The sequence below is a fragment of the Mustela putorius genome, unplaced genomic scaffold (genome assembly GCF_011764305.1).
Source record: "Mustela putorius furo isolate JIRA1106 unplaced genomic scaffold, ASM1176430v1.1 tig00000551_pilon_pilon_pilon, whole genome shotgun sequence".
Lineage (NCBI taxonomy): Eukaryota > Metazoa > Chordata > Mammalia > Carnivora > Mustelidae > Mustela > Mustela putorius.
In genome coordinates this window covers 971,168-996,480 of record NW_025421412.1, presented here as the reverse complement: position 1 = coordinate 996,480, position 25,313 = coordinate 971,168, and the positions used below count along the sequence as shown (strand labels likewise).

General features: G+C 61.6%; 2 protein-coding genes across 13 annotated transcripts in view; both read left to right on the top strand.

Annotated features, from left to right (window-relative positions):
- The window catches only part of ATP11A (ATPase phospholipid transporting 11A), a 105,345-nt gene extending 95,777 nt beyond the window's left edge, over positions 1-9,568 (top strand). For 5 of the 12 annotated variants that reach the window (XM_045081281.1, XM_013053044.2, XM_004746005.3 and 2 more), the window contains 2 exons: positions 938-1,103; positions 5,794-9,568. In XM_045081281.1, coding sequence (XP_044937216.1) covers positions 938-1,103; positions 5,794-6,009 — 382 coding nt within the window. In that variant the 3' untranslated portion in view covers positions 6,010-9,568. Of the gene's footprint in view, positions 1-937; positions 1,104-2,685; positions 2,773-4,776; positions 4,874-5,793 lie in introns of those variants that run through there. The other 7 variants (XM_045081280.1, XM_004746011.3, XM_013053046.2 and 4 more) reach the window with 6 other exon arrangements.
- A 3,305-nt stretch (positions 9,569-12,873) lies between these two features.
- MCF2L (MCF.2 cell line derived transforming sequence like) overlaps positions 12,874-25,313 on the top strand; it is a 128,520-nt gene continuing 116,080 nt past the window's right edge. Inside the window, exons 1-2 of the mRNA XM_045081275.1 lie at positions 12,874-12,953; positions 18,138-18,310. Coding sequence (XP_044937210.1) covers positions 18,142-18,310 — 169 coding nt within the window. The 5' untranslated portion in view covers positions 12,874-12,953; positions 18,138-18,141. The remainder of the gene's footprint in view (positions 12,954-18,137; positions 18,311-25,313) is intronic.

The window sequence follows — 25,313 nt, the reverse complement described above, 5'->3', positions numbered from 1 at the left end:
CGGACGAGGGCGAGAAGCAGCTGCCTGTGGCGCCTGCTGTGGGATTTCCCATCGCGCCTTGGCTCCTGCAGGTCCTTCTGCCTGGGCCGTCCTTTCGCACTAGCCTGCCCCGTGAGCTCTTATGTGTCCTTCAGAACCCCGTGCTCATCGCCCTCCGTGTGCTGCCTGCGAGCCCCCACCCAGGCAGGGCGGCGGCCCCGCCTCCTCACCGGGTCGCCTCAGCCTCTGTCCCTGCTGGTCAGGGTACCCGTGCCTCTGCCAGAGACGGGGCGCTTCCTGAGCACGGCTGGGACGGGGGTGCCCGGTGCAGTGGCCTGGGCGTGCCTTGCCCTAGGCGGGCTGGCCGGTGCAGGGTCCGGTCCCTCGCAGGAGAGGGGCCCCCCTCCCGCCCCCCAGCATCGCTGACCCCTAGTGGCCAGAGCCGAGCGCTGCAGGTTCGTTGGGACCCGCAGGTGCGGAGCTCCCGGCCTCCAGCCCACCTGCCCCAGCTCCTGGCCACGATGTCCACGTTTGTCCCAGACGCCCGCCTGCCCACTGCCGGCCTGGGGCATAGACACGGCGGAACTAGCCAGGTTCCCCGTTGGCCGTGGAGCCCTGTGGGGCCCGGTGGAGCTTTCTCCAATCGCAGATGTGCCCGAAGGGGCCACGCGAGCTGTTCTCACAGAGGGCGAGCCCGGGGCAGCTGGCGAGCGCCGCGGGCGGGAACCCTGCGTGTGTCCGGTGCGGTCGCCAGCCCCGGGGACGGCCTTGTCTTTGGGAGGACTTCGTGGAAGCCCTTCCTCCCGCCCGGCCGGACAGGGCCGTCCTGCGGCCGTTGCCCGCGAGCGAGGTGCCCACCCCCGAGAGGGTCAGGGCCGGACGCGAAGGCCCGCGCCTCCCTCCGGGCAGGGAGAGCAGAGCCCCGGGTAACGTCCAGCCGGCCCGTCTGTCTCTCCAGGCCCTTCCTCAGTTATCAGAGGATGTACTATGTGTTCATCCAGATGTTGTCCAGCGGCCCCGCCTGGCTGGTCATCATCCTGCTCGTCACCGTCAGCCTGCTCCCCGACGTCCTCAAGAAGGTGCTGTGCCGGCAGCTGTGGCCCAGCGCCACCGAGAGAATCCAGGTGCGGGCGGGGCGGGGCTGCGGGCTGCGGGGCGGGGCTGCGGGCTGCGGGGCGGGGCTGCGGGCGGGGCCGTGGACGGTGGGGCGGGGCTGAAGGCGGGGCCATGGGTGTTGGGGCGGGGCTGAAGGCGGGGCCGTGGGTGTTGGGGCGGGGCCGGGGGCAGTGGGGCGGGGCTGCGGGGTGGGAGGCAGGGTGGGGCTGTGGGCGGGGCTGCGGGGTGGAGGGGGCTCCCAGCCAGAGCGGGAGCTTGAGGGAACGCAGGAGAGGCTCGTGCTGGGACACGTGGTCAGTCCAGGCCGTCCTGTTGAGGGTGCGAAGGTGGAGGCAGGGAGGTGCCGGGTGACCAGCGATCCGACCCCAGAAGCTGGTGCGCGGGAGTAAGGAGAGAGCAGGAGAGGACCGAGCCGCTGCAGAAGGAGAGTCCTTTGTGCAAATCTAAGGAAGCTTGTAGGTTGAATCCTTGCTTTGGAGGTAAAAGTGCATTAGCTTTAGGGGCGGTGAACGTGCCCGGATGTTAGCGTGTGTGTTGGGAAGTTGTGGGGTGCACTGGGGTCGTTGGTTTCCTCCATCCCAAACTGAGGCCCCCAGCCTGGACTCCGCGTTCAGGAGAGAAATGACAGGTGCAGCCCACCTAGCTTAAGGACCGCGGCAGCTGCCACTCAGAGTTCTCAGGGAGGGCATGTCCCCCATCCCCCACCCCTGCGATCTCATGGAGACACCCCACCCAATCCTCTGATCCCTGCAATGTCGGGGAGCGCGCCTCTCCCATCTCCTCACTGCTACCGTCTCAGGGAGGACACTCCGCTCCCCTCTGAGGTCTCAGGGAGGGCACGTCCCCCATCAGCCTCACCCTTGTGTCCTGCCCGTGGAGGTACAGAGCCTCTGTAAGGAGAAGAGAGAGTCCTGTCAGGTGTGCAGGCAGCAGAGCAGGGCTCTCCCTGCAGAACACAGGTGGACGTGCAGGTGGGAGTGCTCTCCGTGCCCTTGAGGACGTGAGGCAAGGCCTTCCGGGCAGCTCCCGTGGCCCGGGGCTCCCCCTCCTGTGCCGCTGGCCGGCCTCAGGAGGGAAACGGCCAGGCTGCTGCTGGGTTTGCAGGGAGCGAGGTCCGGGCACTGCTGTGCCCACCTCCACCCATCCCAGTGGCTGAATGGGATCCGGGGGGCGGGGAGCTTCCCCAGAAGTCTGTGCGGACGAGCGTCCTGGGCATGATGCCCCTGGTCCCTGGTTCCCCGCAGTTCCCTCCTCGGTGTCTGTAGTCGGCACCGACGGCGTGTGAGTGTGCGGGAACGCTTTCGCTCTGAGCTCTTGAACAAGCCAACGTGAGAGGAGGTGTCGGGGCAGGAGGAGAAAGACAGCAGGGACAAGAGGCCTGCGTGGCCCCGGGAGGGCAGCGTCCAGGGAGGCCCCAGTTTGCTGAGCGCGATGGTGGGGATGCATGAGGGGGTTCCTGTCCTGCTCAACTGCCTTAACCTGTTTCTCTTTTCCCTTCCTCCTTCCCTTTGTCTCCGACTTCTTTGCCTAAATAACCACTCCCACCTGTCTCGCGATGTGCGTGGCCCCGCGACCCCTCTGGGACTGCAGACTAAGAGCCAGTGCCTTTCTGTCGAGCAGTCCACCATCTTTATGCTCTCTCAGACCTCCAGCAGTCTGAGTTTCTAACGGAACAAGGTGATGCTTTTCTGTCATTTGGCATGGTGGGGTTGCGGTCACAGGAAGCGGAGGGCTGAGTCCCCGCTGAGCTGCCCGGCTCCCAGCCCGGGCTCCTGTGGGCTCAGGGAGAGCGCACGTCTGCAGCTTCTGGGATGACGCATATCTGAGATGCGAGAAGTACACGTGGCCCGTGCTTCTCTCTGGGTCCGTGGGAGGTCCCGGGTCCCAGCTGCCAGGGCACAGGGCTGCCCTGCATCGCACTGGCTGGTGGGCACCCGTGGCCCCAGCACACGGCAGCGTGGGTGAGGCGGCTCCAGCCCATGTGGGCAGAGTCCACGCAGCACTGCCCCCTCTCCGCAGCCAATGATGGAAGGCGGTGAGACCTCCTCACTCACGCAGCTGTGCAGACCCATTGCACAGACAGGGAAACTGAGGCCCCCACGACAGAGTGTTGCACAGGCCCCACAAGACACTGCAGGAAAGACGGCTCATGCTGAGCTCACGGTGGACAAAGCCAGGAGAGATGTGTTTGGATCAAGTGTTTACAGATTCCCTTTTCACTTTTTAAAAAATCAGATGGTTTTTACAGAAAGCCTCTGCGCTGCTGTAAGTGGCCATGCTGACTTATCTCTTGGCAGCACAGAGCCACGTGCGGGGCCGGTGCCTGGGGCCACAAGCTGCTCGTGAAGAGCCACGATCTCAGGGACAGCTGTCCAGGGGGCCGCTGTCCGTGTGTCAGCTGTGAGCATCTGAGCGACACACTTACCGAGGCCTCAGCATCAGGGATGGGAAGCTGTTTCCCAGCAACGCTGGGTTCATAGGAAAATACCTGAAGAGGCTTTGTTTCCTTTTAATGACGGCTCATCCTCTAAGTGTCATCGACACTGTTTTTTAACTAAGAAGATGGTGCGTTTTGAACTCCTGATAATTATCAGCAGTCAAATGCTCCTACTCTGGTACCGTCAGGATCTGCTAGAGTAAATGACATAGTTTCACTCACTGGGTACAATTAAAAACATTCAGGGTGAAATTCTTATTAGGGGACGTATATGAAATTCTTATTATAGGGACGTATAAGTCACACGATGTGCTTAAGAAATTCATTAAATCTGGCCAACTTTGGGCTAAAAATATCTGCATTCATTGCTGAGGTTTGCTAAAACTTGCTCTTAGAAGCCCACCTCTGGCTGCTCGGGGACGGCGGGTGCTGGGCGCCCTGCAGGGTCCACGGCCCCCGAGGCAGCCCGTAGGCGTGCCCACACCTGCACCTCCTCAGAGCCCCCGGCACGCACACAGGTGTGCGTGTGTTTCTGGGAACCCCCCGCAGCCGGCAAAACTTTGGAGGAACAGACCCCAGACCAGTCCCCGCGTCAGACGGACACTTGTTTCCTTGCTCCTGCTCTGTCACAAGGAAACGTCTCGGACAGTAGGTCTCACATGTGCACGTGTGACCCATGTGTACGTATGCGTCACATGTCTCGATGCGGTACCGGGTACAGTTCCGTGCCCGCAAGGAACGCGGCCCTCCCCGCCCGCCCGTCCTTCTCGCCGGCAGACTCTGCATCTCACACCTCGCGCTCCTTTCCCTCTTGAAACTCCCTCCCTGCTGCTTCCCAAGGCCCCGACAGGGAGAACGCCGGCTTTGGGCTGTGGCCCTGGGACGCCTGGGCCCTGCAGGAGTCTAGCCTCGGGGTCGGGGCCAAGGACAGGGACAGAGCGACGGCAGGTGCAGTCCCTCCCGTTCCGGGCGAGCACTGGGGAAGCCGCGGGTCGGCGGGTCCCTGGCCTGTGCTCCTCTCTGTGCCTTGGACCGTTCCGTGGTCACTGCTGGGCGAAGGCTGTTAGGAAGACCAGCCCCTTCCCGGCGGCGCCCTCCCGCCGCCCCCCACTCACGGCGTCTGCCACGGCAGACCACGGGCCCTTCGCCCGTCCACCGCCCGGATCGGCACAGGGTCCCGCGTTGGCCGCGCAGCGGGGTGGCGGCCCGGACGGCGCCTCTCAGTGTTTCTCCTCGCCTTGCAGCAGAGCACGAACCTCAGAGCGTCGGTGGCTGCGGGCACGGAACGGCCGCTTCTGAAGGACCTGCTGCCGCGGCCGAGGCGCCGGTAGCCGAGGATAGGTAACCGCGCCCGCCGCGCCTGGCGGGCTGCCCGGTGTGCCGTGACCCCGCACTGCTCGTGTTCCTCCAGGGTTTTGTTGAGCCGTGCTAGTTCTGATAACAGATTCATGGGGGAAAAAAAAGTTTTTACGCACACGTGTGTCTGTCCCGGGTAAGTGACCTGCCTGAGCCTGTCTGGCGGCAGATGGCCATGCGCACACACACGTGCGTGCCGGTGTTCTCCCACATGCGCTCGTGGGGTCCTCTCCCGCGCTGGGCTCAGGGCTTAGTTTCCAGAACGAAGCTCGCCCCTCGGCCTTGGCTGTGGAAGGAGCTTCCCCGCGGAAGGTCTGTCGGGAAAGCCCGTGTTTTGACAAACGGCGAAGGTGGCCCGGTTGGCGGGAGCGTTGGCCGAGGCAGACGTGCGGCGCAGGTGTGTGGTCGGCAGCGGCACACGGAGCCCTGTCTGCCCCGGGACAGGACCGTAACGCCGCCACACCCTCGACGCGGGTGTCTCCGCTGGGACAGGCAGGCCGCCTTCTCGGCCCAGGGACGCGCGTCCCTTTAAGACTCATTTCTGCCGACGGCTTCCCCCAGTGCCCGCTGCCCGGTGAATTTAATGAGGCTGCGGCCTGCTCGGCAGCAACAGCCTGACAACCCGGCAGACGGAGTGTCCGTGAGCAAGGAGGTGACGGAGACCCAGCCCCACCCCGGGCCCCTGGCGGACACTTCACACGGGGACGTACTCTGTCTGGAGCCGGCAGGGGAGCCGTTGGTGGCCAGAGCGCAGTCACCACGCTGGCTCTGTGTCCTCGGCCATGTGGGACACACGTGCCCGCCCCGTGTCTGGACGGGAGGCCCCGTGGGCAGCGTCTGCACAGGCTGGGTGGGGTTCTCGTCGAGGGTCCGGGACTGACCCCGTCCTTTCCGTTCTCCGACAGAGCACACGCGTGCGCGGCCAGGACCGCCTCCCCGAGCTCACCCTCCTGGCCTCCCCGCAGAGCCCCAGCCCCTGGGCCGTGTGGCTGGGCCCACACACAGAACGGGGGACACCGACGTGGCCTCCTCTCGCCGGTCTCCTGCATCGCCACCGCCCTCCCGGTCCCGCTCCCCATGGGTGGACCGCTGATGGACAGGCCTCGGGTCCGAGGCTCTGAGAGCTGCACGTCTGTGCTTCCCCCTGCCCTCGAAGGAGGGATGAGAACAACCGGACTGGGCTGGGGTGCGCGGCTGGCCAGCGTCACCTCCTGGGGGCTGGTGGCCCCTGCAGCTTCCCTCGGGCATCTGGTCGGGTTGTGAAGGACAGCGCGCATGGCCCCCTGCAGCCCGGCCAGGGCCTCCAGTCGCACAGGCTGTCAGAGGAGGATCCCGGTGGAGGTGGGCCGTGGGCGGAGTGGGGGCGGCCACACCGACCGGCCCGAGCTCAGGGGCCTCGTCCTCACCACGGGACGGGCTGGCCATGCCCCCGTGCATCCTTGTCCAGAGCCCTCCAGTCCTCGTGCTTCTGGAACTGGCCAAACCAGACTGTGGGGTCACTGTGCTCCCACGGCCTGTCGGAGTCCTAGACCATGTCCTGCTTCTGTCCAAACCTGCCTCCTGGCGAAGCTGCTTTTCAGGGTCGTGTCCGACACGGAGTTTGTTCCTCCAAGGGAGCCTAGTGTCCCCTGTGTGACTCTGTTTCCCTCCCGGCTGCCCCTGCGCGAGAAGCACCGTGTGAGAAGAACAGATGACACGGTTCTCTCAAGCCCCCAGTGCCGGGACGGGACAGTTGTGCCCACAGCCCCTTAGGGCCTCCGGGCGTGCTTGTGTCCAGACGGCTCTCTTACCGCTTCCAGGGCACGCTGGTGGGGGCCTGGGGCAGAGCCCTTTGGTGTCTTCATTGAGGGGAGGCCTCCAGGGGCCCCGTCCGTCTTCCGAAGTCTGTGTCAGGCCCATGCAGGTCTGACGGTGAGGCGGCCTCCGAGTCCTGAAGAGCGGGACTGCCGCCCCGGACCACCGCCCACGGCCGCGACTGGGCCCCAGGCCCCTGTGTGTTGTGTTGGATCCGCCGCGTTGCTGTCTGCCGGCTGGCGCGTCTCCGGGTGGGCGGGCCTGGAGGAGGCCGCCGCGTGGACCGCCCTCATCCCTTCTCCGTACCGCCGTTTGTTTCTAGAAATAACCTCCTCGACGTAGCCTTAATGGTCCGCAAAGAAGACATTTCAGTCTGAGATTCAGAGTGTGGATGTGGGAACAGGCATTCTGGAGAAGAGCTTTGCCCGGAGATCAGCAGGCCCCTACCTGCTGCCGGGAGCCAGGCTGTGGCCCCGGGGACGCTGGCGAGTGGACACGGGCCAGCTGCATGCCAGGCACTGTGGGAAGTCGCGGTGTCACTGCTTGATTGTACGACGTCTCGTCTATAAAATACTCGTTGGGACGGGGGCGAGCGGACTGCGTGCACGGAGCAGTTGGGGTAAGTTCAGGGGAAGTAGAAACAGCAAACCAAAGACCAGGAGAATGGACGGGGAGTGCGCCGAGGTGTCCGTCCCGCCGTCCGCCGCCCTCCGTCCCGCGCGCCGCCGCCCGTGTGTCGGGGCGTCCTGGCCGGCGTCCGCGCCAGACCCTGCGAACAACGGTGTGTGCGTTTTTACAGCTGTTTTTAAGAACCCAATGTGGGTATCAATGTCATACCTGTGGGGGACAGATTCTCTGTATGTTTAGTTAACAAATTCTTTGTAATGTATTTTTTTAGAAATCTTAAAATTGCCTTTGCACAGGACTATTTTCATAGCTGTTTCTATCTCTTTATTCATTTCTTTGTTAACATGCCACATCTAATTTTTAAAGTATGTTTTTAAAGCTTCTAATTTTTAAGTTGATGAACTTTTGGCCACTTTGCATTTAAATTCTGGCGGGAGTTTGGGGTGTGTCCGTGTCCACAGGGTGCGAAGTCGCTGTGTCCCCGGCGGCGGTGACGGGCCGAGGCCCATCTAGAGCACAGTACTTTGCTTCCCGATTCTTCACCGTTGATTGTGATTTTCATCTGCTTTTTGTTTTGTATTTGGTTTGCATCCTTCGGCCTTAAAATAGAAGCTTCTCGAGGGATGGTTTGGTGTTCTCTTTCCACCCGTACCGAGATGGTCACCATTTGCCTCTGATAGCACATGTCTCGTTGGGAAAGTCACTAACCCCTTACATGCGCCGAATGTCTCCTCTGAGATTGTTGGGGAAGTCCTCCACGCCTGTCCCGCGCGGTGGACACGGGGCCGGAGGGAGGGTGGCCAGTCCCCGGGGCAAGTGTGCGCGTGGGACCCCGTACGACCTCTTGCCTACACTAGTTCCTATTCACTTGCCTTAAACTGACCTGAAAGCAAGTCCTGTCAGCGTCAAGCACTCCTCTTCGTCCCAAAGACCTCGTTCAGGACGGCACTTGTGGACGGGTCACCACCGTGAGCTCTCACGCCGGCCCCAACATCTGGTTCCGAAAGCCGCACACCACGCCCCTCAGAGCGGGTCACACTAACGCACAGGTGGTCCCGACCACGTCCCCGTCTCCTGCCTTCAGCTCCGTGTCCACTTGGGGCCACACGGTACGCACACATACACGCTCCCTGGGCCCTGGCCCTCCTGCCCGCTTCCTGAGGGGACCCTGCCGGGAGCTCCGGGAACACAGGGCTCCCTGGACTTCGAGCCTCGCAGCCTGGCAGGGCGCAGAGACAGGATGGACACGCTGTTGGGCCCCCTCCCCGGGTCGGCCCCCTGGCTGATCCACCCCACGTGGCTCTACCCTTGGCACAGGCAGCAGAGGGCAGCGTCTGGACCCCTCAAGCCTCCGAGAGCCCCGGCCGGTCCTCTGCCACGGGCGGCCAGTGGAAAAGGCATCCTCTTGGCTACTCGGTGCGGAGCCAGCCCGACCGCTCCTGTGTGTTGGACTCCGGGCGTGAGCGGAGGCTAGACCAGGCCCTGCGGTGCCGCGTGCCCAGCTTCTGCGGTGACGGGCTGCAGAACTGTCGCTTGGCCTGGTGAGATTTTGCAGCTTTAAGTACAAAAATGTCTCCTCCGAGCTGTTCTGGCCGGTCTCCAGTCGTGGCACATCAGCCAGATGCGCAGCGCGGCCTGGAGGGGGCTTTCTGGCCCTTTCCGCTAAAACCACTGAGTTTGCTGTGTCGCACTGACTGGAGTGACCCGGCGCAGCCCTCCTTTTTTTCGGAAGTTGCACCGCTTATTAACAGCCCGCATCACGTCTCCACGTCTCCGTTTCTTTTGGACGCTTCCCAGTTAGAAACAGGAAAAATGTCAGCTGGCAAATGCGTTTTTTTAAGTTGGGGGGAGCTGAATGGGAAAGAGAATCATTCTGAATATCGCCCATAAACAAAGCTTTAATGAAGGTGTGTCAGAAGTATTATCAAAGTGTGATTCTACTTTTGCAGAAAAAAATCTAAAGATAAGTTTATATAGCTTTATTTTTTACCTTATCAAAATATACAGAATTTTAATATGCATATATTATTGTCTCTGACTTAAAGCTATGATGTGTGTCTGCATTGCCATTGAAAATGCCCATTCATCCTGTAACAGAAGAGAATCTTCCAAGCGTATTTAACACGAGTGGTATCCATAGTTGTCATCGTCATAAATACTGGGATTTATTTTTAAATTATTGAATATAGTAGGTAGTCATGTTTAATTGATAATGATTCATTAACCTGCTTTGAAAAATTAAATTGTGATTAAACCAAATCTTACACTTGGGCAAAGTTCATTTTTTATGCTACTGATTTTAACTTTTATTTCTGTAGATAAAGTGTGACTTAATTATATTGCATTTTTCTGCAGACTATTTAAGCAGGAGACTTGAATCTGCTTGCAATAAAGAAGAAAAAAAACTCTGGCTTGGTTTCTTTATGAGTTTAAAATATCAGTTGACCTTAAATCTCATAGAGGTGCCTGGATGGCTCGGTCGTTAAGCGTCTGCCTTCGGCTCCGGTCATGGTCCCGGGATTGAGCCCCCGCATCGGGCTCCCTGCTCAGCGGGGAGTCTGCTTCCCCCTCTCACTCTCCCCCTGCTTGTGCGCTGTCTTGCTGTCAAATAAATAAATAAATAAAATCTTAAAAAAAAAAAACTTCTGGGGACAGAAGCTGCAGGGGTGAAACCTCTCAGCCTGAGAGTTTGAGCTGAAGGTGGACAGGTGTCCCCCCTGGACACCCGGGCAGCGCCCGCACTCAGCAAGGCCACGGCACTGTCCCTGGGGCCACCCGCTGCTCCTCTGATTCCTCGGCCTCAGGCGCTGTCCTACCCAGAGACCCGTCGTCTGCTCCGAGACACTCCAGGGAAGCCTGGGACCAGCTCGCAGGCCGCGCGCACTCCCTGGGGGCTCAAGCCGCAGCGTGATGCCCTGTCCCTGGGTCTGGATCCGGGCGGGGGTCCCAAGGTCGTGAGGGGGTCTGCTCCAGGCTCAGTCCTGCTGCTGGCGGTGTTGGGGGTAGACCACGGCAGCCCCCGATGCAGACACATCCCCGTGAGTCGCGCCTCGTCACAGGGCGTCTGCCCATGAGCATGTCTGTGTCCAGATGTCCCTCGTGAGGACTGGTGGCCCGTCCTCGTCTGACCTTTGTCGCCTCTGTAAGAACCTGTCTCCAGAGAAGGCCACACTCCAAGGTCCTGGGAGTTAGGGTCTTACCAGATCTTGAGGGGACACAATCACCCCGTAAGGCCCTGCTCAGGGGGCCCTCCGGGAGATCGTCAGCCCGCGGGGCTGGGCGAGCGCAGAGGCTGCGTGTGCTGGGCGCGCGTGCAGAGGTGAGGCGCTGAGGGCCACAGATGCTGAGAGGTAGCAGCCCCGTGGGGAAGACACAGCCCAGGTCAAGCCGGACCCCAGCCGGCGCCCCAGCTGACGCGGGCCGGTGCGAGGAAGGACGAGCGCTGTGCACGGGGATCTCGGGGGCCGTGCTTCCCCTCCTGGAAGGTCGCAGAGCCGGCCCCGGGGGGAGCCACCCCGGGAGTATTGGCGTCGGTGTCCCCCAGCGGCCTTGCCTCACAAAACCCTCGAGGCTGTCGGCTGGGGTCAGTTCCTCAGCTTCCCCTTAAAAGCCCTCAGGACAGGTTTCCGTTTGTCGCCTCTGTCCCTGGTTCTCTCTGCTCCCCCAGACTGGGCTCTTGTCTCCCGCTCCCCTGGGAAGGCCCAGGACACCCCTGCACCCAGGCCCCGGGGTTGGGCGGTGAAGGGGGGAGGGGAGCTCCCCTGCCGTGTCTGTGTTCACAGCGGCAGGGCCCCCGGGGCCTGCGTGGGGCCTGGGACAGCACCAGGCCAGCGACGATGGCCCACGCATCCCCATACCTGCGAGGCTTCCGGCCCCACCGCCCGGCTGAGCGCGATCCCTGGCTACGGGGTGGCTGCTGGGGCTGGGGGCGGGCGGCCCGGCCCCGGCCATGTGCTTCGGGAAGCGGACACGCGAGAAGTGCCCCGTCGTGGGTGGAGCCGACCGTCAGGGAAGGGCGTCCGCGAGGGCAGCTTAGTTGAGGAGGAGTGAGGGAGGGAGAGTCATCCGCTGCTACAAGCGTCTAGGCAAGCCCGTGGCCTCCTTGGGGGCCGGAAGAGAGACTGGGAACCCCTTCTCCCCCGAGAGAGCTTCTCTGAAACCCCGGGCAGCCCCCGAAGGACGGCCAGCAGCCCCCGAGGTGCCGCAGGCACGTCCCCGCTCGTCCCTTCCCGACCCTGGACCCCGCATGGTGAGAGCAGAGACGCGCTGAGGGGACCTCGTTTTTCTGAGGGACGAGGAGTGCCCCGTGCTGCTTCTCCTTAGCCTCCCGCGGGGAGCAGATGTGTTCACCCTCTGAGCTGTTACTGCTTTTTCTTCATAGAGACTTTTTGGGGGGCACCTGGGTGGCTCCGTCCGTGAAGCGTCTGCCTCGGGCTCGGGTCTCGATCCAGGGGCCTGGTCCCGCAGGGCTCGGGGCTCAGCCTCCACCCCTCCCCCTACTCATGCGACACGCTCTCTCACGTGCTCTCTCAGATAAATAAAATCTTTTTTTAAAAATAGAGAAATTTGGGACGCCTGGGTGACTCAGTGGGTTAAGCAGCTGCCTTCGGCTCAGGTCATGATCCCGGCGGCCTGGGATCAAGTCCCGCATCAGGCTCCTTGCTCCGCGGGGAGCCTGCTTCTCCCTCTGCCTCTGCTGGCCATTCTGTCTGCCTGTGCTCGCTCTCGCTCGCTCTCTCTCTGACAAATAAATAAAATCTTTAAAAAAAAAAAGAAATTTTTGGGAAAACAATCTTTTACTGAACATTTTCTGAACGGTACAGAGATCTTGGGGCTTTGTCATCTGCATTTTCACTGTGCGTTGGGACCAGGCACCGAAACCACTTTCACGTTCTGGGATGGCTGGTTTGCTGGTCGCCCGGGGCTGCCGGTCCGAGCCCACCCTGACGGGGGTCACGGAGATGATGATGCAGGGTCTCACCCCGGTAGCACAGCCCGCAGGCGGCCGGGAGCCGGGCCGGGAGCCGGGCACGCCGGTGAGACCACAGCAAGGCTCTGTGGTCACCTGCCCTACTGGCCACTGCCCCTTCTGAGCCAGTCCTGGAGGGCTGGGGGAGCCCGGCGTGGTCAGAGGGCCACAGGGCTGAGGCCCAGCTTCCTGCTGGCTGGCTTTGAGCAGGTCCCTTGAGGCGGGCAGGACCCGTGTCTCGGGGTCAGCGGGGAACTACAGTCTGGCAGCGGACAGCCTTGGGGCAGAACTCCGTGTCCAGCCCGTGTCCCCTCCGGGTGCCGGATCTGCGCAGGGTCGGCTCTACCCCGGGCGGCGGGACGGGAACCCAGGCCCTCGGCATGAGCCCTGGCCACCAGATGCACAGGGAGGAGGGGGAGGCTGGGCTGTCTCCTCCCCTCTCCCCCTCCCTCCCTCTGCCTCCTGGTCCCGCCCCTGCCCTGACCTTTCCCCCTTTCTCCCTCCCCCTCCTCCCCCTCTGCCCTCCACCACTGTCCCCGCCCCTGCCTTTCCCCGCCTCTCTGGGCACCCTCCTCCCCGCACCCCTCCCCTCCTCCGTCCCTCCCCTGCGGCCCTGAGCAGCGTCAGAAGAGGCACCTGTGCCGGAGGACGAGGGGGGACTGTCCAGGCGGGCAGGTGTGCCAGGGCCGGGGGGCGGCGGAAGGGGTGGATGGGTGGATGGGGGGCTGGGTTGAGCTTCCGGAGGTGGGAGGGCCTCACCCAGGTCTCGGTGGAGGCAGGTCCCTGCGGCCACAGCGTGGAGGGCGCGTGGATCCCTGCGCACATTGTGCCCTCCCCCGACCAGGTCGGCTCACAGCAGCAGGTGTCTCCCCGCCCCCGAAGACCCACATCCCAGACTCTTCTGAAGCCCCACCCCCGCCCTCGGATCCATCAGGACGGGGGCTGGGCCAGGTGACCCCGCAGGCTGGCAGGGGGCAGGGGAGGAGGCCCCCACCAGGGTCTTTACTTCCCGGGGCCCCAGCCCGGCAGCGGGAAAGGCGGGTGGCCCAGGCTAGCGGCCTTGCCTTTGAAAAGGACTACTCAAGAGAGACTCCCACAGTTTGAAAAGAAGAGCGGCTTTTCTCATTCAACTTCAAAGGCTGTTCTCCACTTTTTTAGAAAGGGGGCCCTGTCGCTGCTGCTCCTCTGGTCAGCTTCAGCAAGAGGGCGTGTGGGGAGGAGCAGACTTCCCTCCCCAGCTGGCACCGCCTCCTGTTCTTTCTGGGGACAGCCCCGTCCAGCAGCCCCAGCAGGCTTCCCGCCAGCCTTGGTCCAGGAAGGCCTTAATGCCCGGGGCAGCAGGCAGGATGCGTGGGGGACGCTGTGGGAGGCTCCAGGATGCGCTGTGGCCACGAGCCTCAGGGGCACCACGAAAATAAAAGTGTGTCCCCAGGGGCTGCCGGCCACCAAGTGTCCAGGCCCCCACCTGGCAGGTTGGTGATGGGGAGCGGGCCCCGGGGAGGGAGCCCCTCGCACTGGCCGGTGTTGTATGGTGCAAAGCCTGGGCCGACAGCCCGAAGCTGGTTTCTGCCCGGTTTCCGACCTGGCGGCTCTGCCCTCTGCCCAGCCTCCTGGGCCCCACGTCCTCTGCTCACACCCCGGGGGAGGGGACAGTTCTGCCGCGACCTGGGCTGCGCTCTCGCCGGGGTGCTCTTGGGACCCCTTGGCTTTTCAGGACCCCACTCCCCACCCGTGGCTGGCCTGCCCCCTCCCACCGATGTCACGGTCTGGGCCTCTGGAGACCTCGGGTGCCCCTGAGGGTATCGGCGTTGCCTTCTGTGAAGTGGCGGTGACGCCCGCCCTCGCTGTCCCCTACAGTTGTGCAAAGGAGTGATTAGTGCAGGAAGCTGCTGTCACGCAGGGCTGTGGCCTGGGGTTGGGGGACCCGGAGCCCCGTCCCATCACTCTGTGCCGCGTGGTCCCTGGGGCGCCGCTTCGCAGAGCCCGAGAGGCAAGGTTTTCTGACAGAACGTCCAGGACACGGGAAGGAGGTGGTCCTGCAGGGTTACGTGATGGGCCCTGGGGAGCTGGGTGCTGCGAGCACCAGACAGCTGGGGGGACTCAGGCATCTGGAAAGCCTCTCTGACTCCGCCAGAGTCTCCCTCGCACCAGCCGGGGCTCCCCGGTGCTCACCAGCCTGCGCCGGCAGCCTGCAGGTGACCCCCTTTCTCTCTGAGCTCCAGGCTCCCCCCGAGGTCTCAAACCAGAAAAGGGACGTTTACCTGGGAGAGCAGCATCTGGGCTGAGGTGAGGTCACGGTCACTGTGGAAGGAGAGCCACCACCACGGGGTCACTGACCTCTGCGGCGCGGAGAGACTCGTGCCGTGGGAGCGGAGGGTGCGGAGGCGCGTGGGTCCCCGCGAGCCGGCCCGGGCTGCCCTCGCAGACGCCGGTTCACTTGAAGAGGCTCCCGGGACGTCGGCGCAAGCGTCGGCTTCATTTGTCCTTTGGCATCTGCTCAGGAGAACATGAGCGAAGACCTTAGCTGGGGGCGGGCCCCTCGCCGGGCGGACGCACGCGGGCAGCAGACGTGCCGGGGCAGGAGAAGACGGGGTCGGCCTTCACCAAAGCCCCCAGAAAGTGGCCGTGGGCTGAGCACTGCTCACGGGAAGGCCACGCGGGAGCGGGCGGAGTCCGGCGCTGCAGTTGGTGGCGTGGCCGCTGGACGAGGCCGGGGTGGCCCCTCTCGCGGGCAGTGCAGGGGCTCGTAGACACTCCGTGGGCCCCGGGCTGGCGCGGCCCATCTGTGGGCGTTGCTCGTTGAGGTGGGGACGCAACCCTGCTCGCTCCCGACTCCCTGTAGTGGGACATCCGGAACTTTGAGCCCACATTGGACGTCTGAGACTGCACAGTCACCAGGAAATGCCGGGACATCTCGGCTCTGAGGCCCAGCGGGGGGGGAGCACGACGTCCCTCCACCTGCGGCTTCTCCCTCCTAGAACCCTGTGCTTTGCACTGGGATGAGGGTGTCGTGTGTTTGATGTGCGGTCGGTCGTCCCCAGGGCCAGCTGTGACAATTGGCCAGGGCCCCAGTGGGGACGCGCAGTGGGAGGAGACTCAGCTGTCCTGTCCTCGGGCAGCGGTCTCGTCAGGGGGAGCGCACGGTGCCCCCGGTACCCCCCTTCGTGGGACCCTCACCGGGCCCGGGGACGGCACCAAGTGCCAGCGACGCTGCACCCGGATGTGGGTGTGCATGAGCCCCTCTCCCGGGACTCCAAGCTCCTGTGGGGCAGGGTTGCCTGATGCCCTCCGCGCTGGGGCAGCCGCAGCAGGTGCGCAGGGAGTTGGCCCAGCAGGAGGAGGGGCGGGCAACGCCGGTTGGCGTGGATCTCCACTATGCTCAGCCACGTCCCTGCCACCTGGCCCCCGAGTCGCCTGTGTGCTGCGAGGGGGACACCTGGACTCCAGAGAGGGACAGAACCAGACCTGGTGGCCGTCACTGCTCCTGGTGTAGCCTCCTATCCGGGCCTGTTCAGCGGGAGGCGGAGGAGCCAGGGGCCGGCGACGGTCGGCTGCTCGGCAGTTAAACTAGCCTAGAGGCTCATTTATTTATTTATTCATTACTTTTACTTTTAAGAAAAATGTGTTTATTTTAGAGACTGTGCACATGCGGGCGGGAAAGGCTGAGAGGGAGAGAGCATCAAGCCGACTTCCGCTGAGCAGGGGAGCCCGATGGAGGACCAACCTCATGACCCTGAGATCGAGACCTGAGCTCAAACCAAGGGTCGGGGCTTACCCGGCACAGCCCTCCGGGCGCCTGGAGAGTTTTCCAGTGATGGGCCTGCCGCCTGGGTTTGAGCTGTGCCCTTGGGGTGACATTAGCTGTGGGAAACCACATGGAGCTGCCACCATGTGTCCTGTGCCTCTCTGCCTGGGAGCTTTGTGGGGGTGACAGGGCCCAGAGCCACTGGAGGACTGTGGTCCTGGGGGCAGGAGTCCACCCCCAGGCCCCCGGCGCCCACCGTCCTCGGTTGCTTGGGGCTGGCCTGCCAGGAGTGGAGGGTGGCTGGGGCCCTGCTGGCGGAAGTGAGGATGGGCTCACGGGTCCTTCACCCCACGGGGGTGGACGGCGAGATTTTGAGAACAAACTCATGAAAAGTAAACCCTGGACCGTCTTGCTTGGGTCTCAAGATGGGGGACTGAGTGCCTGGTGACGCTTATGATCTCCCACTGCAGGGAGGGCTGAGGCCGGGCTATGCTGAGTTCCCGGGGCCGGTGCTGGAGCAAAGGGGCAGTTGCGCGCTGGGCGTCTTCCTTCCCATCCGGAGGTTGAAGACCATCAGTCTGTTCGTGTTTGAGAGTCTCTGAGCTGAATTTGGAAGAAAAGAGGCAAAAACAGGGTTTGGGGTTTGGTTTTGAGCTGACCAGGGAAATGTGCCCTTTTTTGATGTCAAGGCCAGACTGAGGCGATCGGAAATCATTAGATTCAGTCTGACTGTGGCCGCTATCTGTGCCCTTCACGGAGCGTGGTTTGATTGTCCTGGAAAGGTGGCGGGGGATCAGGTCCCAGGGCTTCTCAGGGGGCAGCCGTTCAGCAACCCCTCGGTTCAGCGCCAGCTCCTCAAGCTGGTGCTGGGCGGAAACATCAAGAGAGCGTCACCGGGACCTGAAGCACGTGCCCGGAGAAGTGACGCGACGCGCACGTGGATAACAAGCGCGTCGGGACCCGCCGCGGAGGCTAAGACGGAGGCACAGGTGCACAGCGGGACAGGCCGGGCAAGCGCTGAGCCCAGAGCGTGTTGGCAGGAAGTGGGGGAGGAAACGGGGTCTCTGTCTGGGCAGGGCTGTGGCTCAGGTCGTGCCCACCGCCTTAGGGAACCGGGCTGGTGTCCCGCCCGGCCTGGGGCGGCTCCTTCCTCCTGTAAAGACAGGCCTGCTGTCCGGGCCAGGCGGTCAGGGAGAGCCTTGAGGGGGAGGGGCCGGGCCTGAGCTGGGGCTTCTGTGGGAGGAAGGTGGGGGGGTAGGGGAGGCGGGGGGGGGCTCAGCCCTGGGGCGGCCTCCTTCCCGCAAGGGTGCGGCTTGAGACCGGGACACAACCGCCCCAGAGCATCAGGCGGAACAGAAGCACCATGGCGGAAAGGTGATGCTGTTTGGGGAGCTGCACGTAAGGCTTGTCCGAGTCAGAGCATTTTCACCTTTATTCGTGAAGACGGGACCTGCCGGTCCCGAGTCCACGGGGGGACGTCGCAAGCACGGAATTGCCAGATTGGGAGCCGCCTGCCGGGGGGCCGTGCGCGCCACGGGTGACTTTGGTGCTTTCTGTCTCAAGTATCCTTACCTGCTATCTCCTTAAATCCGGTTCCCAAAAACCAGACTTGAGTTTCTTTGGCTGGATTTTTGCAGGAGGGACTGTACCTTAGTGTTTGTTCTGGAACTCGGGGCCGCATTCCTGTTCAGAGGGTTTCACGTGCTCTTAAGTAACCTGAATGAGCTGTCTGCGGTCGCTCTGAAAGTCTGCCAGTTTGGTGAATTAGACTGTGACCTTGAAACCAGGGAATGGGGAATTTTATATCCTTGAAACAAGAGCCTAAATGTCCAGGGGAAAATCTAGGCCCTTGTGTTTCTTCAGCAGAAGTAAATAATATTTTTGCTTATGCAACCTTTGTTCTGGGTCAATATCAGAAAAGAAGATTGCGCGTGCAAACGCGGATGCGATCGAAATCCACTGGAGGAGAAGGAAGTTCCTTGTGAACGGCCGCCCTCGCTCTCTGAGCGAAGCCTGCAAAGGCTGCGTCCGGTTGTTCGGGCCTCGGGAAACGGCACGCGGTCCTGGGCCGGCTGCGCTCCTTTCCCTCTGACAGTCTGGGTCTCGCCCTGCAGGCTCATGTTGGACTGCTGGAGATCTGTCCTGCGCAAGGGAACTGGACGCAGCCGCCGTTCTTCCCAGAGACCGCGCGATGAGGCCGAGAAGGAAGAAGGTGACCCTCAGGTCGACGTGCCTGATGTCCTCAGGCTTGTGGGAGACCCGCCGGCAGGGTCACACTCACACGCAGGTAGGAGCGCTGTAAGCCTTAGCTTGACTTGGAAGCTCAAAATCCCGCCGGTCGCTCTTCTGGTCCTTGTAGGCGCTGAGCGTGTTCTGGACCTGGGAGGACAGTGGCCCACGTGGTGTCCACATGGTGCCCACGTGGCTCCACATGGCGTCCCTCTCGTGTCCCCACAGCATTCTCACGGAGTCCCCGCGGCATCTGTATGACGTCCCTGGGGCATCCGTGTGGTGTCCCCGTGGCATCCGCACGGAGTCCCTGTGGCGTGTCGGTGGCATCCCCGCGGCGTCTGCGGGGCATCTCTGTGGCGTCCCCATGGCGTCCGGCTGCAGCCACAGCTGCGACCCGCCGCGCCCGGCGAGGAGCTCCCAGGATGCTCAGCACGAGAGGCGAGTCCTTCCGGGCTGGGGTGAAGCGCGGTCCGGCTGCACAGAGCCCTCGGCTGGCTCGGCTCCGGTTCTCGGAACCACAGGAGTGCCGCCGAGCTCGGTGGGACGCAGCTGTCACGGCTCAGCAGGTCGCGGCCGGCCTGGACGACAGAGCGAGGCTGCGCCACGCTGGCGGAGAGCCCCACGCTGACCCCGGCTGACCCCGGCGTGGCTGCACGGGTTCCCCGAGACCCCACCAGCGTCGGTTCACTCTTGTAGGTTAGAAACTTGATGTTTGTCACTTCCCCTGTCGGTGACTGTTGGCGAGCTGGAGGCTGCCCTCTCCCCGCGAAGGGGCACGTCCTGACTCACTGATCCGTGCGGTCCCCGGCTCTCTGGTGCTCTCCGCGCTGGGAGCGGAGCAGTGGGACGGCTGCTTCCGGGGAAGGTCAGCGCAGGGGAGGGCTGGGGACAGGGCTGGGGACGGCGCTGCCCATCACCCAGGGCGTCTGCACGGGGAGAGCACTTGGAAAGGTAGCGTGCGTCCTGCTTCGGTGAGAGCACGGTTCCGTGGAGCCGACCGCGGGGGCCACTGAGCTTTGCGGCTGGAAGGTCACCTAGTCTTTCTGCACTCTGCTGGGCCACTGTGTCTGAGGCTCTGGAGTGGGACACCGGGGCTGGACGCTGGGACTGGACTCTGGTTGTCGCTCTGTGGCCAGGAGTGTGGGCTAGTGGGATGGCTCTCCGTGGCCTGGTGACAACAGCACCATGCCGGAGGCAGCAGTAGAACCCAAGGTGTCACGTCCCTGGGTGACGGAGTCAGAGCTGTGCCTGGCCAGCCGCCATTCTCACCGGCATCACGGTTGATTCTGCCTCTGTCCCCCAAGCTGCAGACCTCCCCAGCCACTAGGTCCTGCTCTGTGGATGAGGCCCACCGGGGCCCCACTGCCCCTCCCCGCAGACAGGAGGGCAGCCCGCTTTCAGGCCTCCCTGTCTTCCTCGACCCTGTGGAGAAAGGAGGGAGCTGGGGGCTAAGGGAAGGGGGCAGGCGTGGGGCCGACTCTGATTAGCTCGTTTTCCAGTGCTCGTGGTGGGTCTGCAGCCCTCTGTCCCGTCTCGGCTCTCCTGTGTGCCCACCGGCAGCTGAGAGCCTACCCTGACCGCCACAGCTGCATGGGGAGGGCCTCCCTGATGGGGCGCTCTGCGGATGGCCTCCCTGGGACACCTGCTGCTCGTGGCCTGGCGGCCCGTGAGCACCAGCCCGATGTGACCCTCACAGCTTTGCATGGAAAATGAGCTCAAGCCGAAAATGCACTTTGGGGAGAGTGAAAGTGACCCCAGGAAGCCGATGCTGGGAGGGAAGTTGCCGTGGGTCGATCCCACAATGTCCAGCGTGGCACGTGGCCATAGCTCCGTGGAGAGCAGGGGAGCGGCCCTCAGTGAATGCAGGTTGAGCGTTGCACAGTCACACAGATGTGTGGTTTGTCTCCCAAAGCTTGTGCTGTTTTTTTGTGTGGGGGGGGGGGGTGGTCACCACTCTTCCCGGCGTGGCCCCTCCGCCGGAGGGCACGTGATGTGCGGAGTGAGCGGCCCTGGAAGAGGCTGGGGCCGCGTCCCTTGGGGGTTCTGCATCCCAGGTGCGATGCTCCCGGGAGAAAATGGGGTGTTTGTGGAAACAGAACGTGGCTGTTGCTCGAAACGACTCGGCTCTTGCTGATCCCCCTCCCGGTCCGTGGGCCTTTGCCGTGAGCGCATGTCACTGAGGAAGCCGGCAGGAGTGCCACGTCTGCAGACGGCGTGTGCGCTGCCACGGGCCCGCACGTCTGGGACAGCTTCGTCATCGCTGTGGGAAGCTTGCCCGGGGCCCTCAGGCAGCCCCCAGGGGCCGGGCAAGAGCAGCCCCTGGTGGCCGACAGCGCCTGGGAACCTCGTGGCTCTCTGCTCTCCCAGGCCCTCCCAGACGGGCTCTCTGGAGGGGCACTGACTTGGCGCCGGTTACAACCAGCGGGACAGGTCACAGGACCTGGAGGAAGGCCTCTGAGGGTCTGGAGAAGCCCCTCACGGGTCAGAGAGACCCAGGCGGCCGCTCATCTCCATGGCCCCACCCACACCCCTCCCCGCCGCAGCCCGCCAGCAGCGGGACCGATTTTGTGTTTTCTGTGTAGTTATGAGCTTTACGACGTGTGCTCTGCCATTAGGGTGATCCCAGGGCCACATGCCGCTGACGGTCATATTTGCGCCCACAAGTGTTTGGGGAAGTGGAACGGTGGTGTCTGGAGCCTGAGGCTGCTGTCCTGTTCTTCCCGGGACGCTGTCGCCTGCGCGCGGCCGAACCTCAGAGCACCACTGACCTGTGTCGTCCCAGAAACCAGAGCCAGACCCGGCTCCCAGGGGCACTTCTTAAAGACGGCCTGAGAGGGCCGCCCTCCAGCACGGCCGTGACGTGGCCTGTCTGTCGTCTGGGTTGCCAGTGGCCGTCGGGAGCCGTGCTTGGGTTTGTGGACTAACTCTGGACAGTTGCAGGGTCCTCCTCCCCCGAGAACCCCTGCTTCCCGGCCCGAACTCACCTACTGGACAGAAGCTTCCACATTGCCGGGAGGCGCGGTTCGTGGGACAGGAAGCCCACGGGCCGATTCTCCCCAGCGCATCCGCCCGTTTCTAGGACAGTGAGTTTGCCGTTAGCATTTTCCCAAGGGTTTTTAAAATACCACTTTAAATTCTTACAAAATGTAAATGAATATGTTTAAAAGATCTCATTGGCTTTGCTTGAGGAATCCAGGACAGGGCAGCATCCGGCCCAGCAGGTGGAAAGGGGCTCCTAGCAGGGCACAAGGTGAGAGGCTCCTTCCGCGCAGGAGGGGAGGGCGAGGAACTCGCTCTGGAAGGAAATCGCGTGGTGATCGCGGGGTCACTGCACAGGGGTCCATCGGCAGGTCACCCAACTGACTGGCACTGGTTGCCCCGTTTCTGGGGACTCGAAGCTGTAATTAAGTCTCAGTTTGGCGATGGGGCCTTAGTGTCCATGTCCGCCGTGTTCATCTCGCTGTCTTATATTTAACAGAAGGGAAAGTCTGATGATACGTTTTAATCCAGCCCAGCTGTCTGTGTGCGTCAGACCGTCCTGCCTGGGGCCTTGGGAGTGTCTTGGTGTCGGCCTTCAGGTCCCCCAGGCCTTCTGTCTCGTCCTGTGCATGTCCTCACAGAGAGCAACCCGGGCAAGTGCCCGGCGGGTGACAGGCTTGGGACGTACGCGCGTTTCAGCCTCTGACGTACGCTCCCGTGCATGTCGGTTGGTGCCGCCGAGTTCCCCTTGGCCCACGAGCTAACGCGTGGCCTGCTCGCGGGAACCCAGGCAGGTCTCAGCGACCCAGAGGGAGGGACACGCATAGGACCTGCCGCGGGCCCTCAAGGAGAGGAGGGGCTAGGACCCGGGGAGCGGTCGGAGCCGTGGGCCAGCGGGAGGACCGGCTCGCCCGTGTGGCGGCGCCCAGCATGCACGTGGGTCACAGCCCGTCTGTGGCCTGCGGAGACGGCAGCTCTGCTCCGGGCCGGTGGTTCCCAGGGACAGCAGTGCACGGCTCCCCCTGTATTTCTTGCACGCGGGCCTGCTGGTGTGAACGGCAGCAGCCGCCCTGCCGGGGACTCGGGGTCGCAGCGACGGCGGGAAGCTGGGCTTTAGATGTTCAGCCGTCCGGTCCGGGACTGTCCCGCCGGCGAGAGACAGTCCCTCGCCCTGACTTCAAATCTCGACATCCTCCGTGTGTGGCTGTGTCAGCAAGCAGAGAAGCAAATGCCTTTGTTTTATTTTTCAGTGATTGTCGTTTTATTTAAGATTTACTTATGTGTTTATCTGAGAGCAGGAAGGAGACGAGCACAAGCAGGGAGAGAGGCGGAGGGAAGCAGCTCCCCGCGGAGCAGAGAGCCGCTGCGGGGCTCGATCCCAGGACCCCGGATCAGGACCTGAGCCGAAGGCAGAGGCTTCACCGACAGAGCCCCCCCAGGCGCCCCGATGATACCCTGTTTAATTTCCATTTTACTTTTGGGGCCCCTGGGTGGTCCAGTCAGTTAAGCGGCCGACTCTTGATTTTGGCTCAGGTCAGTACCTCAGGGTACGAGATCAGGCCCCTTGCTTGGCTCTGCGCTCCGTGTGGACCCTGCCCGGGATTCTCAATCTCCCTGTGCCCCCCACCCCCACCCCTGTGTACGTGCTTGCTCTCTCCAAAATAAATAAAGGAAATGTTTTCTGGTTTCCATTTTACCTGCTAGCTACGTTGGACAATGGCATGTTTCCGCGCCGAATGCCGCTCACGCGAGGCGTCGGTTCCCCTCGTCCCAGACTGACTTTTCTCCTTTTCAGGTTTTTTTTTTTTTAAAGATTTTGTTTATTCATTTGACAGAGAGAGATCACAAGTAGGCAGAGAGGCAGGCAGAGAGAGAGAGAGAGGGAAGCAGGCTCCCCGCTGAGCAGAGAGCCCGATGCGGGACTCGATCCCAGGACCCTGAGACCATGACCTGAGCCGAAGGCAGCGGCTTCACCCACGGAGCCCCCCAGGCGCCCCTCCTTTTCAGGTTTTGACGTTCCTTCTGTCGTGTGAGTTTTTGATGTATAAGCACAGAGACTTATACCTGCTCTGTTTTCCGTAAGCGGCCGATTCTACACACGCTTCCCTTACTGAGCTTTATTCTAACCCAGTAAATTTTGGACTGTGACACCCGTCCCCAGGGTCTGTCCCCCCGGCATCCAGCCTCCTTGGCACCTGTGCTCCGGGGTAGCTAGTGCTCTCTCTTGCTCTAATGCTGAGGTTGTCCCCGGGACACCAGCCAGTGTGGGAGGGCAGATCCTGGCCTTGCCCCGAGGGAGAGTGGCCACGGGTCCCAATGGGCACAGCCCCGCCAGGGCCCCTAATGCTGTGGTTGTTGGGGTCCTCACTTCCTGGAAGGGCAAAGTGTGTCCGCGTGTCTGCATGTCTCTGCACATGTGTGTCTCTGTGAAGGGCTCTGTGTGTGGGGTGAGTGTGTGTCTCTGCGTGTGTCTCCGTGTGTGGCTTTCAGATGCTGAGTTATAGTCTAAAAGGCCTCGTATTCCGAGGTTTTAAAGGAGTTCACCATTCCCCCACCCGCCCTGGGACTTTATTTACATGTAAACCTTTAGCTGGTTTAAATGTATTTTGTTGTGTGGTCTCAAATACGGATCCAACTTTGTGTTTCTGATTTGGTGGTCCCAGTACCATCCATTAAGATCTCTATCTTCACTCCACAGATTGGAGACACACCTTGAAAATATATTAAGGTTATTTAATATATTGGTATTAAATGTCCACATGCATTTGAGTCAACTTCCAGAATTTCTGTTCTGCATCATTGGTCTGTTTGTTTTTCAATGCCTGGTCCCACTGAGCTTTAGACATTGGGGGTCTGGGTGTATTTTAACATTTTACCTGATTCACCTCACTTCATCGCCCTCCATGCTCGGGTTTACCTGACCTTTCTTGCTAGCTTTCATTTTCCATATAAAATCTAAAATTCATTCTAATTACATAATTATACAAACAAATCAACAAATAATTCTGGTTTTATTTCTTGAGTGTTTCATACTTCTGACTTCTTTTCCTTGCCTAATTGCATTGTCCGGTATCTCTAGGGCACTGGGGAATAGTGGGTGTCCTTGCCTGGTTTAGTGTCGGGGAACACGCCTCCTGTAGTCTTCCTGTCCAGAATCACACTGGCTGAAAGAGAGACACTTCAGTGTGTGAATGTGTGTTATGTGAGAATACCCACCAGTCCTCTTCTTTGAGGAATTTAAATCAAGAACTAATGAAAATAATTTTATCAAGTGCTCTTTGGCATCTGGAGATGATCGTGACTTGTTATTTAGGAACAACATCAGAAGGAGGTATGTTGGGCCGCCTGGGTGGCTCAGTCAGTTAAGCCTCTGCCTTCGGCTCAGGTCATGATCTCAGGGTCCTGGGATCGAGCCCCACATCGGGCTCTCTGCTCGGTGGGGAGCCTGCTTCCCCCTCTCTCTCTCTGTGCCTGCCTCTCTGCCTCCTTGTGTGTGTGTCTCTCTCTGTCACATAAATAAATAAAAATTTTAAAAAAGAAGGAGATATGTTTCTGCATTTCCCACACTGAACCCTCTGCAACCTTCTCTCTGCATTCCTGGCATGAAGCCCAGTCAGTCACGATATCACTCTTCTTCTTCTTTTTTTTTTAGTCTTTTTTTATAAAAATATTTTTCTTAATTATTGGAGAGAGGGCGGGAGAGAGCCGGAGGAAAGCACAAGCAGGGGGAGGAGCAGAGAGAGAGGGAGAAGCAGACTCCCCACCAAGTGAGGAGCCCTGCGTGGGGCTCGATCCCAGGACCCTGAGATCCTGACCTGAGCTAAAGGCAGAGGCTTCACTGACGGAGCCCCCCAGGCGCTCCACGATATCCCTCTTGTAATAGGATGTGGGGCTTATCTAATTACCATTTTTTTCTTCTCCACGGCTTGATGCTTGAATTAATATGTTCTGGCAATCTTTGCCATCACCTCCACCAAGGTCAAGCTCACACAACCTCTCCTGCTCCCCATCACCCGCCTTTTATGGAAGGAGCCAGGCATGCGTGTCTCATTGGCCCAGAGAACTTGCCACTTTCCCGC